Below are 19,904 nucleotides of genomic sequence, written 5' to 3' on the forward strand. Positions count from 1 at the left end.
ATAGCTGAAAGATGTTTTTGGAGTTGGGTGTACGCTTATGCTTTGCTTTGTTGAATTCCAGTGATTTGGAAAGGCTCCCAAGGGAAGAGATGTTGTGCTTGAGCTCTTCTGGATGAAGAGTTTTTTGGTTTTTTGGTTGCAGGTGTGTGTGTGTGTGTACATTGTGTAAATATAGATGAGGTATGTATATACACCCAGCATATAAGTACAGAGACATATATACTCACATACACATAAACATTGTCCTTTTTGCTTTTCACAGGTGGAAGTGCTCCTCTTTTCTACCTGTCTTCTTCACTTCTTAATGTCATTTCCATAGTCTCATTATTTGGAGGCAGTGAACATTAATGAAATCCACACTTGAATTGGAGCAACTATTCTAGTTTCAAAACCTAGAGCTTTTTGAGAAAGAACCTAAAAGTGAAGCTGGTTTGGGTTTGCTGGGGTTTTTGTGTGTGTGGGGTGCTGGTGTGTTATTAAGAATTGGTGTGTTAGTAAGCAAATAATTGTCTCATCTTCTTTCAGGGAGCATAGCTCTGGTAAATATTTTATTTCTTGACTTGAACTCTAAACCATTGTGCTTCGCAATAAACAAATCGATGTAACTTTCTCATTGAAGCAGTGACTTGTATTTATAACATCACTTTTCACCTGGGGAAAAAAGATTAATCATTTGCCTGCAAATCTATATTCCAGTTTTCAGGGTTATTGTGCTCACTCCTGCTCTCTTGACTGCATCCCTAACATGCTGCTCCATCCCAGTCAGTGTGCTGGAAATAAATTTTAAGGTGTGGTAAGGCTCTGCAAAAAAAGTGAAATGTGACACTCAAATGCTTGTAGGTGATGAGAAACTAATTGAATAAAAGTGAATTAGAGTAAAATAGCATTAAGCCTTTATGTCAATTTTGGAATGCTTCCCCTGAAATAATTTTATATAAGGAAAAGGATGCTTATATTGTGGCACTGGATTATTATCCACATTAAGAAAAAAAAAAGGTAATTTTGTTTACAGTGGGGTTTTTTTAATAGTAGAGTTGATTACACCTTGTTTAGTGAAGTCAGAGTTCCATACAAGAGAAACTTAATGAAATCAACCTTCCTGTAAGATTTGCTGAATGTTTTAATGACAGTTATTGATCTCTCCTGTCAGCATTTCCGCTCTCCCTCTTGGCAGACACACTCTATAGGAAAGGTGACTTATCTGCAGGCACACGTCCTGGGGAAGTTAGGATATGTTGTTTAATGGACTAATTTTGCTCAAGGAAAAGCTTTCAGAGGACCTTGTCATAGCTGACACAGCTTTGAACTAAAAACCTTACCTTGGAAACAGTTGTATCACTGGAGTTTTTTCCCATCTGCCAAATCTCAGAACAGGGGAGAGACTGTAAAGTATAAATTTTCAAAATCTTGTCCTTGCCACGTCACTTTGCCTAGAGGAATGCATGTCAGATAATCAGCCTGGTGCCAGTGCATCAGCCTATATTCCAGTTGAGTTTTCTCGTTATCTTGACTTTTTTTCCATGTTATGTTTTGTTTGATCTAAGATGTGGCTGACTGGCTCTCTTCTTGAGATCTTGGGTGCCTTCAGTCAGTTCTGTGCCTAAAAGGGTGGTGAAAGCAACAGAGTAATTCATTACATCAAACAAATGTGTGCAGTAAGTGTTTCTGATGAGTACTTCTCTTGTGAAACGAGGCATGCAAAGAAGTGGGAAAATGAACAGTGACTGTCCTTCAGTAAATTTAACTAAGTAGCTGTGGGATTGTCTTTGTAGAGTCTGCATAAGTCAAAAAAAGAGCTGAGGCCAGGCCATGTGACAGATCTGATGTAGCCAGAAGAGATTCTGCAGACACTTCTGTAGCTGTCCATCCGTTTAAAGCACATGGTTCTTTTAATGGGGATTTTAATACCTTGTTTTCCATTTCATTTTTTTCTTTATTGATGCAGTGAAAATAAACCAAGATTCTAGCATAAAGTAAAGTTTTTTTGGCATTAACTATAACTTTGGAGCTGCCCTCTCTGTAGAATCAAGTGTACACAGAGCCTTTTCTTCCTGCATCTCTAGCTTTCTGTTGTAGGAGATTTATTTTTTCCTATCACAGTTTTGCTGTTTGTCTCCTTGATAAACAGTCCTTTTGCGCTGTCTCAGGGAGAACATGTGTTGTTGGCAAACTCTTGGAGGGAATGCATTCAAAATGCTATCAGAGGCATGAAATAACTAATAACTCATATGAGAGGGAGCTGAGGCTGTTTAACCTAGAGAAAAGGAAGCTTTATGAATTTCTGCAGCTCCCTGAAAGGAGGGTACAGCCAGGTGGGAGCCCAGTCCCTTCTTCCAGACAACCAGCAAGAGGAGAAGAGGACACAGTCTTAATCTGTGCCGGGGGAGATTCAGGCTGGACAGGACACGTTTCTTTACAGAAGGGTTGTTAAACTTTGGAATGGGCTGCCCAGGGGCGTGGTGGAGTCGTCATCCCTAGAGATGTTCAAGAAATGACTGGATGTGGCACCATGATCTAGTTGACCAGGGTGGTGGCTGGTTAAAGGTTGGACCTGGAGGTCTTTTCCAACCTCAAGGATTTTGTGGCTTTGATATATTATAAGTTTGTCTTTCAAGTCCATTGTTGCAACAACTTCTGTTGCTCTTGTTGGCAATACTTATTTTCTGAACTTAATATACAACACACCTGTTCAGTGTGACCAGTTAGAATTCCTGAACTGGAAATATTTCAAATGTGACACAATGTAAAACATCACATCCCATTTTAAGCATCCCTTTCACAGCAGTATCATGAGAACAATAGGGCAGATTGGTGAGTAGGTAAATATCCAAGTATATTAAAGATATGTGTTTGGAATGTTAAAGGAAGCAAAATCAGAGCCTTGAGGAAGGATATAAAAGGATTAATAGTCTTGGAGGTCAGCTGAGGAAGACCTTTTCTATATATAGGAAGTCAGGTAAGTAAAAGTTGGAAAAGAGTTAGGGATGCTAATAAATGTGATGTCAGATGGTGACAGGTGCTGGTAATGTCAGAAGGGAAAAGAGAATTTTGAGGAGGTTCTTGACAGTGTTTCAGAAATGTGTATTATGAAATAGCATCTCAGAGTGTTAATATATAAGCTAATGCAATATTGCTTTTCTTTAAAATGGTTCAGCAGTTACAATACGGTCGCTAGCCTGTCTATTAACCACCACTGGCCCAGTAGCCATGAATGTTTTGTTGATTTGAGAAATGAGTTAGCTGTCTCTGAATTTAGTCTGTACTGTTGCTTTGCTGGTATGACAGATCATTAGCTTTGTAGATGATTATTTAGAGAGTAGGCTTAATAGATTAAATCAACATTTGGTCTCTATGTGAATTAAATTAAAACTAGAAGAATGTGAAGTGCAATAAATGAAAGTCTCTTCCTAGAAATTTGAAAGATAATGGACTAGGAGGACTAAAAAGTGAATTGCCAAATGCCTTTTTCTGTGATGATTTGTGTTATGTTAGACAGAGAACACATGACCCAATTCAAGCCTTCCAGGCCTTCCCATCTGGAGGGAGCCTCCAAGAAAGATGGAGAGAGACTTTGCAAGGGCGTGGAGTGACAGGATAAGGGAGAATGGCTTCAAACTGACAGAGAGTGGGTTTGGATTAGATATTAGGAAGAAATTCTTAACTGTGAGGGTGGTGAGGCACTGGAACAGGTTACCCACAGAAGTTGTGGATGCCCCATCCCACTAAGGTTGGACAGAGCTCTGAGCAACCTGGTCCAGTCATGACAGGGGGTTTGGAATTAGATGATATTTAGAGTCCTAGACCAGCAACCTGTGATTGCTCTTAGGACAGGGATTGCATAGTGACTCTGAGGAAATGCAGTAAAAAGGAATACACTATTGACTCTTTGGTTTAATCTCTTTTCCTACTTGCACCTGTGTGTCTATAGCAAATCTGTTACATTTATTAATAAAAATTCTCGCATCCAAATAATTTTTTAGGGTTATTTGACTGTAGGATCAGCCAGACTAAACTGAAAATAATAGGCCTTCTGCTATAATGCTACCAGTGTAGCTGTAACTATATTGTACACTGGGTCCCTGAGGAGAATTGTGAGGAAGTCTGAGCATATAAAAGCAAATTCGTGAGGCTCAGTGGTAGTTGTGGGGAAAACCTGACTTAGTTGGCACCCTGGTGTTGAAGTGGTTGAAATGAATGAGTGATTGTTGTCTTGTACACTTCCCAAAGGAGTAGTCTTGGAGGTGATTCTCAGGGAATTTCTTGTCCAACGCATCTGAATTAAGTTAATGTAGGGCAGTGGAAGAGCAGTGTGTTGACACCTGAAGTAACAATATGCAGGCTACATTTTATTTTTCTGCTTTTGTCGCTTTTCCTCACTTTCCTTACTTTCTTTCCCTACCTTGATTGGAATATATAAATACATAAATTCATAATACAGGAAGGAGAGTGTAAGAAGTGTTGGTGAATACATATAACACAATACATGTGTTGCACAGAGAGAGACAAATAACTGGAGCATTGTTTTGCTTTTTGGTGACAAAATGTGTCCCCCAGCAGTTTCCTTTTCTTGGTTCCAATATGAGGCTGGGCTTCTTCTGTTCAGTGTCCTGACCTCAAAGGACATTAGCAATGATTGCTGCAGAAATGATTCACATAAAGGTAGATATGGATGCAAATGTTCTTTACTTATGAAGTGACAGTTTATGACAAATCTATAATGTCGCCAGTTATTATGAGAACTACAGTGTTTCCCATCAGTCAGCATTTATCAGGTCAGCAATTGTCAGTAGTTAGCAGGCTCTGGTATGTGAAAATGAAAGCTGTGTTTGTTAGAGTGACAAAACATTGTATTGCAGGATCTTAGGCAGTGTAAGTTCAGCACTTGATGTTCAATTTAAAGTGAAGATTAATTTAATCACACATAAACATGCTACAGCACACTATTAAGCTGGACATGAGCTGGCCATGAGCACTGGCAGCCTGGAAAGCCAAACATGCCCTGGGATACCTCCAGAGCCCCATGGGCAGCAGGGCAGGGAGGGGATTCTGCCCCTCTGCCCCCTCTGCTGAGACCCCACCTGCAGGGCTGCATCAGCTCTGGGCTCCAGCACAGCAAGGACAGGGACCTGCTGGAGCCAGGCCAGAGCAGGCACCAAGGGGATCAGAGGGATGGAGCAGCTCTGCTGGGAGGAAAGGCTGGGAGAACTGGGACTGTTCAGCATGGAACAGAGAAGGCTTTGAGGTGATCTAACTGTGGAGAACCTAAAGGAAAGATGGAGAGAGATGTTTGACAAGAGCCTGGAGTGACAGGACAAGGGGGTATGATTTAAACTGAGAGTAGGTTTAGATTGGATATTAGGCAGAAATTCTTGACTGTGAGGGTGGTGAGGTGCTGGAACCCTCCTGTGGAATACCTCCAAAAATTCTAATATTGTAGAAATATTGCTTTTGCTCACCAGCACGTAGAAGCTCATGTGAAGTCATTGCAGCCTATCATAGTAAGGACTTAAGGGCTCCGAAATTCAGGGGTTGCTCATATGCTCTATGCATGCACCCGATGGGAATCCTGGGGGGAGGAACAGAAAAGGAAGCTGTATGGATAGCCCAGGATATACCACAGCTGCCTGCTTAAGGTCATGGTTGCACCTTGCTCTGCAGTAAGAGCATCTTCTGCCCAGACAGCTCATGGGGTTTTTAGAATTTCTGTTCCTTTCTGTTCCTTCTGAGGTTATACTCATAAGAGAATTGGGAGGGGGACCATAGCAAAAGAATCAAAACTAGAATCAAGCACCACTTGCATCTATCTCTTTCTGATATGCAGACAGTGTCTAGAGACAGACAGTGGTGCCAAATTTGTGGTTTCCTTTGTTGTTTTTAAATCAGCATAACCTTTGGGAATGCTTGTTGGTGCTCAGTTTACTTTGGAAGGAGGGAGTTGAGTGTGCTCTGTGAACGATCTTGTGCGTGTTTTGCTTCTCCCCTCCTCTAAGTGCATGATGAGGGGAATTCCTTGTAGCCCTGGACAGCTGAAGGTGCACCCAGCCATGACAGCAATGTGTGGTCTGATGCCCCCTTGAAACACCTCCTGAGCCTTTCTTGTTGTACATTGGTGTGGTCCTGGCTGCTCTCATCTCAACCCTCCCTTGTGCACAAATTGCTTCATTAGGATGGAGTGAATAAGCATCAGATTTGTGAGAAGCATCAATACTGAAGAGGAGGAATCAGCCCTATTGTCACCTCAGGAGGGGTTTTAATTGGGTGGTATAATGTATAAGGATACACTTTTTATGGGAGAAAGCTTTTTGCACAGCTTTAAACATGGCCTGTAAATCTGTATAGGATATACTTTTAGGAGTTCTGAACACTATCAACAATCCTTTGTGTACAAGAAAACTAATATTTTGGAATTGTGTTTCACATTTCTTGCTATCGATTTTGTTACCCTGTGTTAAGCATTTATCAAAATTCAGTTGTATCTGTTCTCTGCCTTAAGTCCCTCTCATGTTGCAGAAACACCTCAGCTTTCCTTTTCTTCCTGATACTGTTAATAGAAATTTCTTAACACATCTAGGGGGGTTTTGTTTGCTTTTTGAGAATAAGCAATGAATTAAGTTGTTAGACATGTCTGGACATACAAATGTTGCAAATCAGAGTGTGAGTTGGCTTTTTAGTTCGATGTGCTGTCAGATATTTATCTTTTACTTTAATGGTGATTTTAGTCTTTTTTGATGAAGTGTATGGGGTCATGGACTAGGGTTATATTTTAGCTGGAGATCCTCCTATTAGTTTGTTGGGTTTTTTTTGGTTTTTTTTTTTAGTCAGTAAAAGTGAGAATAAAATATATGTCTCTTCCAAATGTTCCATAAGTTCATCTGTGTTTAGCTATAGATTATGGGTTTTTTCATGTACAGGCACTGCAGATTATGGATTTCTTTGCAATTCTGGTAATAGAATCTGGAAGCCACTGAAAGAGCCAATTTGTGCAACAGCAATGTAACACTTAACTGCAGTGGCAAGCCTTAGCTTAATGACCTGAGTGTTAGTAAAACAGAAGTCCAAAGGTGGATTCACTCTGTTGAATGGATCCTTATGCCTTTCCTCATAACTTTTGCAGTAAATGAGGCATGGAAAATATTTTAAAGTATGTAGAGCCTAGACTGTAATTAAGACATTTGCTTTTCTACCACTCAGCAAAACTGCTGATCAGGAAATTGAGACAAATGTTTCACTAACCTGCAAAGGCTGGTTTACCTTGTATTTAAGAAGTGCAGACCAATTGTGGCAGCTCCACTCAAAGGCCTTTCAGGATCCACACTAGAAAAGATTATTTTTGAGGCACCAACTGCCGTGACTGCTGCAGAAATATTTTTCCAGGTTCATGTAGTCTAATTAGACGTGCAGAGGTGGGAAGTGTCTGTACCACTAATGTGGAAGGAAGTGTTCAGGGTAAGGTTGGATTGGGCTCTGAGTAACCTGGTCTAGTGGAAGGTATCCCTGCCCATGGTAGGGGGTTGGAATGAGATGAGCTTTAAAGTCCCTTCCAACCCAGGCCCTTCTATGATTCTCTGCTTATATTGTATTTATGTGTGTGTGTGTGTGCACATGCAATCCTGAAACTGAAAACTTCTAAAGTGAGCTGACATTTGAGATTTCCCTTTTGGCTTTCCTTTTTCTCCTCCTCTTTCCATACTGGGGCTGTTTGTGGAAAAGGGATACAAAGTGTACGTGTCAAGCTGCGAAGAACTGTTAACTAATGGAGGTGGTAAGAGACTGTGGTTTTGGATATCCTTCTATTGAATCTGGCAGATGAAAGGATGAGAAAGCAGTAGCTATGAGGGGAATCAGGAAGTGCACAGTGATCTTGAAGTAAATGTAAATAGGAAGATTATCAGAGAAAATAAATAAAATGGAAAAGATTGTCATACATGTATGTGTAAGGGATCCTCCTCTAAGCACAGTCTGCATCTGGTATGGGTTTGGTAACACTATAGAGGGTTATCTCTGTTGGTCCATCTCAGATTTTTAGAAAGGGGGAGTATCTGATACAGTCTCTGATATCAGACAAAGTAATCGCAGATGTTGTAAAGGGTTTTTTTTCTCTTTTTGTGACATTAAAGGAGTAACTTGCAAGAGCTCTTCATGATGCCTAAAGCACAACTAAATTGTTCTCCCCTCCCTCTGTTCTGTTCCTCAGGATCCCGTCTCCGCCAAGAGGACTTTCCACCACGGATTGTTGAGCATCCCTCAGATGTGATAGTGTCTAAAGGAGAGCCAACCACTCTGAACTGCAAGGCAGAGGGAAGGCCCACCCCCACCATCGAGTGGTACAAGGATGGCGAGCGGGTGGAGACGGACAAGGACGACCCGCGCTCCCACCGGATGCTGCTGCCCAGCGGATCTTTATTTTTCCTGCGCATCGTGCACGGGCGCAGGAGTAAACCCGACGAGGGCAGCTACGTTTGTGTAGCAAGGAACTACCTTGGGGAAGCCGTGAGTCGCAACGCGTCCCTGGAAGTGGCATGTGAGTAGTGTTATTTGTTTAGTGTTCTGTGAAACTTCATGGTGGCTTTTGTGCTGCCACCCCAGCGCTTGCACACGCTTCTGGCAGATAACAAATAGGGATAACTGCAGCATTTTGTCATTAGTTGCTGCTCTTGTTCAAGGAATTTTCACTTGTGTTTGTTCAGTAGCAGTGACTGTACAGAATGAGTGATTTATACTGAAATGAGGTTCTAGCCAGAGTATAATCATGATTGGCACAAATGCGGACAAAAGATAATCTTCCTCTGAAGAATAACATGGACAAAGGATAATCTTTCTCTGAAGAATAATCTAATTTTTAAATGATGTCTAGAGTTGGTTATGCTGGAACTAATGTGGAAAAATACCTATCATGTAATCTAAGGTGCACTGTCTGTTTCTCTTTATCTCATAATCTGTTACTTCAACAGAAGCAGACAGCATCTTGGTGACTCATGTTCTGTACTGCTGGGAACCTCAATATATGCTCCTCAATCATAAATTTGACCTAGGCCTCATTCATTATGTGAGTGGCAAGTGAAATTGTTGTCCATTTCTCATATCGTCCAGAGCAGTCATGGTCTTTATCGATTCTCTTTGTCTTAAGAGAGAAGTCAGCGGGGCTCTTTCAGAGCCCACCTGGCATGAGTAGTCTGCTTCCAGTAGAGTTAGCAGATAGATTCATTATATTCACAGCAAACAAGCTTATCAGACATAAAATATAATCAGTTGCGCATGTTTGTTTTTTTTTTTTTTTTTGCTCCTTAGTTGTATGGGTTGAGTAAACATGGATCTTTTTATTCAGAATGTGCATCTTTGTCTAATGTATTTAAATACATTTATGCGTGCTCTCGTGTTGCTGGGCTTGAGTTTTTCACTCACAGTTCTTCATCTGAAAGTAGTTTCCCTAAAATGTGTTTGAAGTAGGGCTCTAGAACAAATTTGTATTGCTTAGTTGATAAAGAATATATTTAAGTAGATGGTATGTTTAAAGGGACACAGTAGATGGTATGTTCAAAGGGAGGAATCATAGAAGAGAAATCTGTGTTCCTAATGCAGTCTTCAGTCTCCTAGCTAATATGGTGTGATCTTGTGGCTTCTGTTTTCTCAGAAATTGCAGAAAATGCCATTTTTTACATATTTAAGTGGCAGAATAAGCCAAGTAGAACAGACATTTTCACTGCATTTCACCTGTTGTAACCTAGATTGAAAACTGTGTCAAATACAAAATGAGAACAGTTTTTGGCACACTATCAAAGCAGAAGTAAATGTGCCAGTAAATGCATCACAGAAAACTTTTCAGTTTTGATTGGTATTTGGGAGTAGAGGAGAAAACAGCTTAAGGGAAGACTGAAATCTGGGTGAGTATTACTAGATAAATTTACTGGATTATTTGTGTCTTTGTACATGTGTTTTAACTGTTGAGAAATCCTGAGAGACCTAAACACTTGAAATCTTTATTGTAATCCTGTTGAGATTCAGGATCTCCTGTTGAAGTTCAAAGGATTGTTCCTGTTGTACCTTGAGTCACCAAACTGTTTATTCTGAAATTTAAATGTGTTCTGTATCTTGTCAGTTTTCACTGATCCTTACTTTATTGACTGCTGCAAGACTCTTGTTACACCATCCTCCATCTTTGGAGTTTAAATGCTGTAGCTGGTGGCAGTCAGGCATGAATCACATGGGAGATAGTAGAAAATTTTAAAAACAATAAAGCTGTTCTACTTTGTCAGCTGTTTTACGGCAGGAGCCATGTGCATGTGAAACTGAGATCTGAAACCATGGCCCAAGTTTTTGCAATAATATTGTGCTTTTACTGTTTCCATAGCTTTGAAATTTAACTTCCTGAAACCCCCAATTAAAGGGTTTAGTAGTCTAAAGCAGGTTCTCCTATTTCACTTCAACAGTGCTTTATCCTTCCTTGAGCAGTACCATGGCTGCAATTACAGAAAGGCCTTCATCAAAGAAGCAACATGTAAATAGACATACATTTCTTGTTTACTTAAAATTTGAGATTTCAGCTGTGACTTTTAAAAGCACATGGCAGTGCTTGGTGTGTATCAAAGGCATCCTTTGAAAGATGATAGCGAAACTGCAGTTTTTGCTGGGGTATGGGAACTTTTGGTCGTAAGTCAGGTTTTCGAGTGACTTTCAGGGAACAGTTGAAGTCTCTTGTCTTTCTGGTGTCAGTGTTTCTGGGCTGAAGAAGATGGGCAGGCCTGTAGCAGCCTGTTTGCAGGCTCAGGAAGGGAGTTCCTGGTGCTGGGCTGTTGTCAGCAGTGGGTTCCCACTGACCTGTCCTCAGCTCCTGCTGGGAGGCTGCTGAGCTGCCTGGATGCTGCAGCCCTGTCCGTGGGGCCGCACGCGATCCAGCCTGGCTCGTGCTCTCTGTCGTGGCGTTGAAAACTCTCCTTCCCACACCGAGCCAGGCTCTTTTCATCACCAGAAACAGGGAGGTTGTCTTCTGCTGTCAACAGGTTCTGGATTCTTATCTGACTGTAGGTGGCCTCAAATAGTGCCACGAGAGGCAAACTGCTGGTTTTCACAGGTTTGAAATGCTTGAGTGTGCTGCTTTAGAGTAAGAAACGCTAATTGTTTTACTTTGCTTATTAAATTGGCAGTTGCTAATGATGTGTTCTTGCAACTTTTGAATGATTTATGGAGAAATATATATTAATTTTGTAAGTATGTTAGATGTGTTTGTGCTTATGCATTAATATGATAAACCGTGTTAATTATGATAAATTTTCTTTTATTTCCTTCTATTTACCCCCTCCATGACACCAAAGCAGTGGGATTGAAAGTCTTCTGGTGTATCCATGTTTATGTGTAAAGACAGAAGTTAAATTCAGCTGGGACACAAAGCGGTTCAAACCATCTTGAACACAGTCATTTTGCCCTTTGGTTTTTTTTTTGGAGTGAGTTTCTTTTAAGTTGCTGAAATCCCCTAAGCTCTTTTTGGTTGAGTAACTGTTTACACCTTTCTCAGACATTAATTTAGGTACCAGCCCCTATAAAGCACATAAGGTGTACTTCTACATCCATGCATACAGTCCAGGACAGGTATTTTTGTACTAATATACATCCTCAGAAAAATTTGTCCATCCCAGTAAAACTGTGGAGAACTGTGATTTAGAAAGTTACTTTAAAAAGCATCATTAATGTAATGAATATGCTTTTAGAATATTTTTGCTTTTGATTTAGAATATCTTCATTCCTGAAGACATTTAACAAGATATAGTTGGTATTAGAGGAAAGAGTTATTATTTGAAGGCACAGTTTAGGATAGATATGACTTATTCTATTTGTTTTAAGACATTAATTCATGGTGTGCTTCATGCAGATTAATTCTTCTGTTGGAGCTTCCTCAGAAGGAAAAAATAATCCTAATGCTACCAGTCAAAGAAGTCTTCCAAATTGTATGTGGCAAATTCTCATGTAGTGTTTTTGTTTTATGGTTAAATCATTAAAAACAGATGTTCTAGCCTTAAAACCTCTGTGAAGAGTTGTATTCAAAAGAGTAAAACATCTTTCTTTAGATTTTGTCCTGAAGAATTTTTTAATTGAAATTGAACAAGGGTTGGCATTATTGGATGTATGTTGATGTTCATATTTTCTTGGGAGAATTTAGAAGTAGGCTGGAAACAGTTTGCTCTTTCACCAAACTGCTTTTGTATTCGAACACCAGAAATCTTAAAGCACGTTTTTTTAAACAATGCTCCAGTTGAGGCGATCGAAGCTGCGCGGTGGAATTTTCCAGCGGGAATATCAGGAAACACATTTGCAGCAGCAGTGAGGGTAGCTAGGATTTCAGCTGGGAGCACCAGGGAGCCACTTGTGAGCTGGGGAAGGAGCACCAGGGTCCCTGCGCTGGCCAGGGCTGCTCTGATCCAGCCGGAGTCAGCAGCAGCCCCCAGGGAGAGCAGCTGTAGCTCCAGGTGTTAAATATGTGACAGCAGCTTGATCTATCGACCACTGTTACAGGGGGCTCTGGCCTAAATGAAAATTCATGAAAAATTGATGAAGTCTCCAGATTATTTTTTTTCCCTTTCCCTTTTGCAGCGCTGCGCCAATGCAGCGAGGAGAGATTAAATGAGGTGTTGAACGCTTTAGTGGTGAGGAGGTTGTGGTTCAGAGGTCGGGGGGAGGGGAAATAAGACCTATTTTCTACCTTACTTTCCTTTAAAAGCAGACACGAAGCTTTTCAGATTAGTTGGGATTTGCTGCCATTTTAATGTAATAATAATAAAGCTCAGGAATATTCACAAATAGGATTCTTTTCTGCACAGGTTGGGAGCATATAGGTTGTTGCAGAAAATAGTGGAAACCTCTGAGTCATAATTCAATTGAAGAACCAGAAATAGATTGAATTTTGTAATGGCAGTATAAATTTGGGCTTCCATCTTTCTGAGTCTCTGCTTGAACTGAAGTCATTTGGAGAAGGAAGAGGTCTTGCATTATTTATATGCCATAGATTGCTTGGATAGCAGGCTTTGGAACACTCTCTAAACATAATGATCCTGTTTGTGTTAGAGTCAACACTGAATTATGTTTTTATCTGTAACAAGAGAGGTTAAAGGAGTACACTGAGTTTAGTGTGAAGTCATAGGTGTTCTGCAAAGCAAGCCTAAGCCACATCTTAAACATGGAGACAGTAATTTTACAAATAAACCAGATAGATTGAAGTGTTCAGTGAATAAAGGCTGAGAGATATAAAATATATGCTATGCCATCACCTTTGCATCATAATGCTAATGGCTATTTGCTGGAGCATGTGCAAAAGGCTGCAATGTGTTCATAATAATGGAGTTAATAATTTCCTATGAGATACTCAGAGTGAAAGAAGAGCACAGTGTATGTGACTGTAAAATGGGTGGATGGTTTTTCCATCTAGTTTCTGTTTTATGTGTGATAGTAACACATTATTAATTTTGTTACTGGTGATTTTGAAGTCTGATTTGCTCTGAGGTGTTACTTTCATATGTGGAGAGCATGTCTCTCTCTCTCCCTCATCCTTCTAAACAGAGTATGAAAGATTTTCTGTTTGAGTTGGCACTCTTCTGCTCTCATCACAACAGAATAATCACTGTAGAAATTGGAATGCTGGAGACTGTGGTCTGGTCTATGTGCAATATCAGGACACTGAAAAGCATCATGCTTTTTCTCATAGTGCTTTTTCTCTAAGAAGAAGTTTAACAAATCGTGCCTACTATCACAGCATGCTTAAGGAAAAGTAAATTCCTCTTGTGGAGGAGAAAAAATAAAATTGTATCTGATTACATATACTAGGGAATGGTAGATTTTGTAAGATGGTGTGAATACCTTAAACCTTCTCTCATCAGAGAAACCAAAAGCTTATTTGATATCTTAATGCAAAGTTTTCTTTGAGCCAAAAAAATACTTCTCCTTTTTTACTTTGTTAATCTAGGTTTTAATTGAGTGGTTTTATTTCTTCTGAACTCACCTGAGACAAGAAAGCTACATATTTAAGAGGATGTGATTTTTGTACCAATAGCCAGAAAGAACTAGAATTTTTATGAGAGAGGTGCTCTTCATCAGGATAACCTAGATGCTGTTGCCAACACGTTTCTTGCAAAGTGTTTAAGTTTGTGCTACAGCATTGATGCCTTCCATGTGGGCAGAAGCAGTACTTCCCACCATCATCCATTAGGATTTAGACAAGTCATCACATTCTTACATCTTCACTTCTTAGACATTGAACTCCACCTGGGCTTGCAGATTTAAAGTCTAAAAGAGCTAAGAACTCCTTACATTTTAATAAATCCAAAGATATTTAAAATTCTATCATTCATAATATCAAGCTGTACAATGCCTGTAGGTTTCTCCACGCCTTATTTTTGTTATCCTTTTTCTCATTTTTTCATACTGTGGTCTTCTTATAATATGTTTTTAGGAGGTATTTGCAGTCGATCTGATTCTGCTTCTAATAATTTCTTGCCCATTCCTCACTTGATTTTTATTGGCTTCTTTCTTCCCCTTAACTTTGATTTTATTTTTTTAAAATCAAATGTGCTATTTACATCTCTCTGAATAGACTACCTGAGAAAATGTTGACAGCTAAGGAGCAACTTCACAGAAGACTTCACAGAAACCTTGAAAGAAATCAGCTCCTGATTAATCTGTTAGTGGGTGCATCATCATGTGCTGTTTTGTTTTTTTTTTTTTTTTTTTTTTTGGGTTGACATTTCTCTGATTTCTAGTTCATATGGAAAATGAAGGAGAACAAGAGAACATTGAATTTTGACAACTCTGTTCTATTTGCTCAGGAGCCAATAAGCACTCTTTGAATGTTAATTGAAATATTAGCTAATGGCATATGCTTCATCCATGATGTATTATTCTTTAGTGTCAGGCTTTAAAAAGTACTCATTTGAAGCAATGCTCAGACTATGACTTGGCAAATTTTTTGTGATCTTAATTCTAACAAGGTTCAGTACTGTGGTAATTAACAGTAATTATTGGGATGAGACTGGTGGATGTTTTATACATACACATCTTTCTCTCTCTATGTATATATATTGATATAGATTTTTATTCTGATAATCACCCTATTTTTTTTGAAGAAACCCTTAACCTCCTTTTTTTCCCCCCTGTCTTTGTTCACACATGAGCTTCCCTTTCCCTTACACTTAAAGGACTAAAATTTAATCATGGCCTTGGTGCTACTTCATAAGTTCCCACAGGTTTTATACTTCATATAAGTTTCTAATACATGGAATTTATGTGGGAAATGAAGTGGTGGTTTTGTTCCACTCTTCTTGCTTGAATATTTCAAGTGGCAGTGATGTGAATGTGTACTGATAGTTGGGAAATGGCTTCATTGTGGTAGAGAAGGAGGCGTACGCTGTCACTTTCTGCTGTCTCACAGATCTGTTTGCCACTGTACAAAGGGTTGTAGAGTTGTAAAGAGCTGGGAGTCCTGGATCGCTGAGTTCCTGTATTCTACCCAGCTGTACTTTGTAATTCTGTTCAGAAACATTTCAAGCTGCAGTCTGAAAAGCAGTTTGAGTGCCTTCCCCTTCATCCTCGAGCTTGCTCCTTTCCATTTCTGTTGAAAGCCTGTCTTGGAACTTACATATTCTAATGGTGAGAAAAATAATTTTCATGTTTCCAGTGTAAACAGGAACATGCCTGATTTATGCTAGTTCTTGTGATTTTGGAGCACCTCTCCTATGAGGAAGGGTTGAGAAAATTAGGGTTGTTCAGCATGGAGAAGAGAAGGCTCTGGGGATGTCTTATAGCAGCCTTTCAATGCTTAAAAGGGACTTATAAGCAAGATAGGGAAAGACTTCTTAGCAGTGCCTGCTGCATTAGGACAAGGAGTAATGGTTTTAAACCACAGGAGGGTTGATGAAGAGAAGATATAAGGAAGAAGTTTTTTGCTGTGGAGATGGTAAAACCCTGAACCAGGTCAGATTCTGATTCAAGGTCAGGTTGGAGGGAGCTCTGAGCAACCTGATCGAGTTGATGTCCCTGCTCATTGCAGGGGAGGTGGACTAGATGACATTTAAAAGTTCATTTCTTCTCAAACTATTCGATGATTCTATGATCTGATTTTTCTGTGGTTGTTTTCTCTCCTTGGTATTTACAGACCACTGTGGTGTCACTTCTCGTCTCCACTATTGCTAAGTTAAACAAGAAAAGCTCATGGGTTTATTTGGAAAATATTTGCTTGATCCTAGTAGTCATTCATCACCTGTTCTGGTCTGCATATGTTTTCTGAGACATGAGTGGGTAGATTGCATGTACTGTTTCAAGACTTGCATGCTGTGCATGATGAACTGATGTTAACAACTATCTTCACTGTTCCCTGATCATGTCCTGTGATCATGCTTAACTTTTTATAAGCATTTGGTAACTCATAGTGATTCTGTACTAATCAGACACAGATCTTTCTCTTCCTCTGTAATGTGTAACAGATGAGCCCTATTGTGCCATAAACTTCCCTCTGATGGGTTTGAAAGAATATGGCCTTGCACTTGCTGTTATTCCACTTCAATTAGTGTCTCCTATACTAATTTTCAGTGTCATCCCATTCTTCCCATCTAATGATCCTCCTGTTGGGTCCTGCTGGGTTCAGTGACTAATCTTGTATGCCAAAATAGATGTTGGCCTTGGTGTTCAAAATTGGCAGTTCCTTAAACCACCTGCATCTCGCTGGAGGACTTCTCTTCTACTAATTGGACTCAAACCTGCCCGTTGCTCACTTCATATGCAAAATCATTTGATGAAATAAATGAGAAGGAAACAACTTTCTGTCAGTCTATGAAGAGGTTACCAACCCAGCAAGGCTGAGAACATACAAACATTGCTTGTGGGAGGGAAGCAGTTTCTTTCTGTTGTAATCTCAAAACAAACCATACATGAGAACCTGAGGAAAAATATCTCCACTTAAAGGGGATAAATTGAGCAACAGTTTTGCAAAAGAAATTGTACTGGCTAAGCTTGGAATTATTGTTCAGGTCATAATGTATACAAAAATTCCCCATCTGCTGAATGTTATAATCTCATAAAGCTGACAGATAGGAGGACGATCATTTTGTGTTTTAGCAGTGATGAATGCCAAGTGGAACTTTGGGTGTGTTTATAATGTGAGAATTCCTGTGTTTTCTCCAGAGCAGCACTGTTGAGGTAGTCACATATCATGTCTTTATTTCACATGGGAAGCAGTGGCATAGTGACCCACTGGGTCTCACCAGTTGGTCCATCTAGTGCAATGGTCTGTCTTGGATAGTAAAAAAACAATGATTTAGGGAACACACAAGGTGTTTAAGCTCACATGTTAGAAGTTTAAGCCCTTTAAATGGCTCATTCACCTCATGGGTTCTGGACAAGTACAGTTATTTTTCTTGGCTGGAATGCAGAAAAGGCACAGGTGATGGAAAACCTGGAGTAGTTGATAGTATCTGGGTGGAACACTGTCACCTCAGCCACTGAGATGTGTGTTATCATTACTGTAAGATTGTCTCTATGAAAAAGATGATTGCATAGAGTGAAGCTTCCTTTGTTTTTGTGCACCTTGCTGTTCTCTTGAAGTATAGTGTGTTTAGAATGTTTTAAAATTAAGTCGATAACAAAGCACACAGGAAAGCAAGGTCTGGGTGTTGTTTGGGGTTGTTGAAGCAAAATGGAAATTTAAAACTTTAAATGTTTGTCAAAATCTTTTTTTTTTAACAAAGCATCTTGGTTACTAAAGAGTAAATGGCAAAAAAAAAAACCCTTGAATTTGTTCTCAGAAAGTATTTACTTTTGTGTTCTACTTAGATTTTTCTAACTCTGTCTCCTCATTTTTATGTATTTCTTTTATGCTTCAAACTTAGAATCAGCAACCAGGAGTGACGTTTTCCTCAAGTAGTCTAAATCTTGTTGTTCATTCAGATTGCTGGAGGAGGAGTTCAGTAGCCTGCAGTCTGGAGCCTCAGCTGGGAAAAGTGATTGAAAACACTGAAGATTTGTACCTTAGAGCTCCGGGTCCCTCCCTTAGCAAATAGACAATTCTCATTGTACTGCAGAGGGAACTTAATTACCGGCTGCAGACCTGTGCATTCCTCTCCCACGGATGCCTGTGTGGAAGTCAGTGGTGGCAATACTGAACATCAGTCATGTGTTCTTTGAGACTCAGAGCTGTTGTTTGAAGCCATGTATCATGCTGATTGCCCAACCACAGACAGAAGCCAAATATTTTGATTGGTAGGTATGATATCTTAAAAATATGAGGGATATTCTTCATTTTATTTACCTTCTTCTGCCTGCTATAAAAAAGACAGGTGACTTCCTTCATGCTTTTATTATGATTGTGTTCCTATTTGAGCAGTATCTGATTCTGAATGTATCAGTTACTCCAAATTTTGGACTTCTAAATAGATATTTATACTTTGATTATATCAGTCTTATTGAAAATTGTGAAAATACAACTCCTTTGCTCCCACCCTCCCCCTTGGGAGCACTTAATAGAAATAAACGTTTCAGAAAATGGACCATAGGGAAAGAAGTTGCAGCAATCCTCACAAAAAGGTTTCTTTTGTCTTTAAGAAATTGTTATCTTACAGAAATGCTTCAAAAAGCAAACCAACTATCTTAAAAAAAAATCAAAACTCTAATCACTACTGTTCCACTGCCCTCCCTCCAAGAAAAGAAAGAAAGGCATAAAAAAGGGATCTGCAAATTATTGTACAACTACTTCTTTCCCTGCCAGTGTCATTAGTATAAAGGATGTCTACACTGCAGCCTATGCTTTTACATTTTTTGGAGAGACTGGGACAGTGCCCTGTTATTGTTTTTCTTTTTTATCTGGATTTTCATCTCAAATAGCTTGGTCAGATTATAAGGGCTTATTTTCTCTTCCTAGAACAAAAGCTTGTCTTTGACTCTTCTTTATATAATTCACCTGCTAATTTTCCTATTCATGAAAATATTTTGACTGGCTATCATAAATACACTGGGTGCATATGTGCAGATCTAAGTTTATATGTCACTTGTCTCATTATACACCTGTGTTCTGAACAAATGAGAACTTGGTTGGATCAAATTTATGCTTTTAATTGCAGTGCTGCACGTGTGCTTAAAGATGGCTAGTAATACTAATTTCCACCTCTCTTGGAAATAATTTCACTTTTGCAGAGTGGTTTGTTATGAGGTGGATGTAGAAAACACAAGTTCAGAGCTATAAGAAAGGAACAGTTTAGTATCAGCATGTGATGAAGTTCCTGCCAGTGACAAACAGAACAGGTGAACAAATGATATGTAGTGTACAATATAGTTATGAACAGCATAATTATTTGCTAAAGTTATGGGAATAAAAAGTCTGAAATTATACTGAATATTGTCAGTATTGTTTAGGACCTGAGCAGTATACAGCTATTTAGCTACTGTATCTTTTAGATATTTATTTTTTATATATTTATATAAATATGTATATATATATGCATGAATATGTATATATATGAAACACATATATTCTAAACAAAAAGCTTTTAAAAATTAGGATTTATCATTGATGCACATTAAAATTCCTGAGCAATGGACAGAGCAGGAGTTTGTGTCATCTGTGCTGTCTGTGCTTCAAAGAAGCTTCTTTGTCAGGCACACGGTGTCACAATGCAAGTGGGATGAAATGTATTGCCCTCCATTGTCACTGTGTACTAGAGCTGGTCTGCAACATCATGTGCTTTTTTTGCTCCTTTCCCTTAGTGACAGCAGAAATATTAAACTGGCATATTTATTTTCTGATTTTTTTAGTGGCTCTTCCTTTTGCCTGCATGCTGCTGCTTGATACCTTCCAGCTATTTTTAAAGGAACTTTTTTTCCTTTTTTCTTATTGCAACCAAGTAGACTAAAACCAGCTCAAGGCACTGTGAGAGTAA

At 39.3% G+C, this 19,904-nt stretch overlaps 1 protein-coding gene across 1 annotated transcript in view; it reads left to right on the forward strand.

Annotated features, from left to right (window-relative positions):
• ROBO2 (roundabout guidance receptor 2) overlaps nucleotides 1-19,904 on the forward strand; it is an 875,524-nt gene that overhangs the window by 461,759 nt on the left and 393,861 nt on the right. Inside the window, exon 2 of the mRNA XM_054517862.1 lies at nucleotides 8,195-8,521. Within this exon, the coding sequence (XP_054373837.1) occupies nucleotides 8,195-8,521 (327 nt within the window). The remainder of the gene's footprint in view (nucleotides 1-8,194; nucleotides 8,522-19,904) is intronic.

This window comes from Molothrus ater, chromosome 2, assembly GCF_012460135.2.
Source record: "Molothrus ater isolate BHLD 08-10-18 breed brown headed cowbird chromosome 2, BPBGC_Mater_1.1, whole genome shotgun sequence".
Classification (NCBI taxonomy): Eukaryota; Metazoa; Chordata; class Aves; order Passeriformes; family Icteridae; genus Molothrus; species Molothrus ater.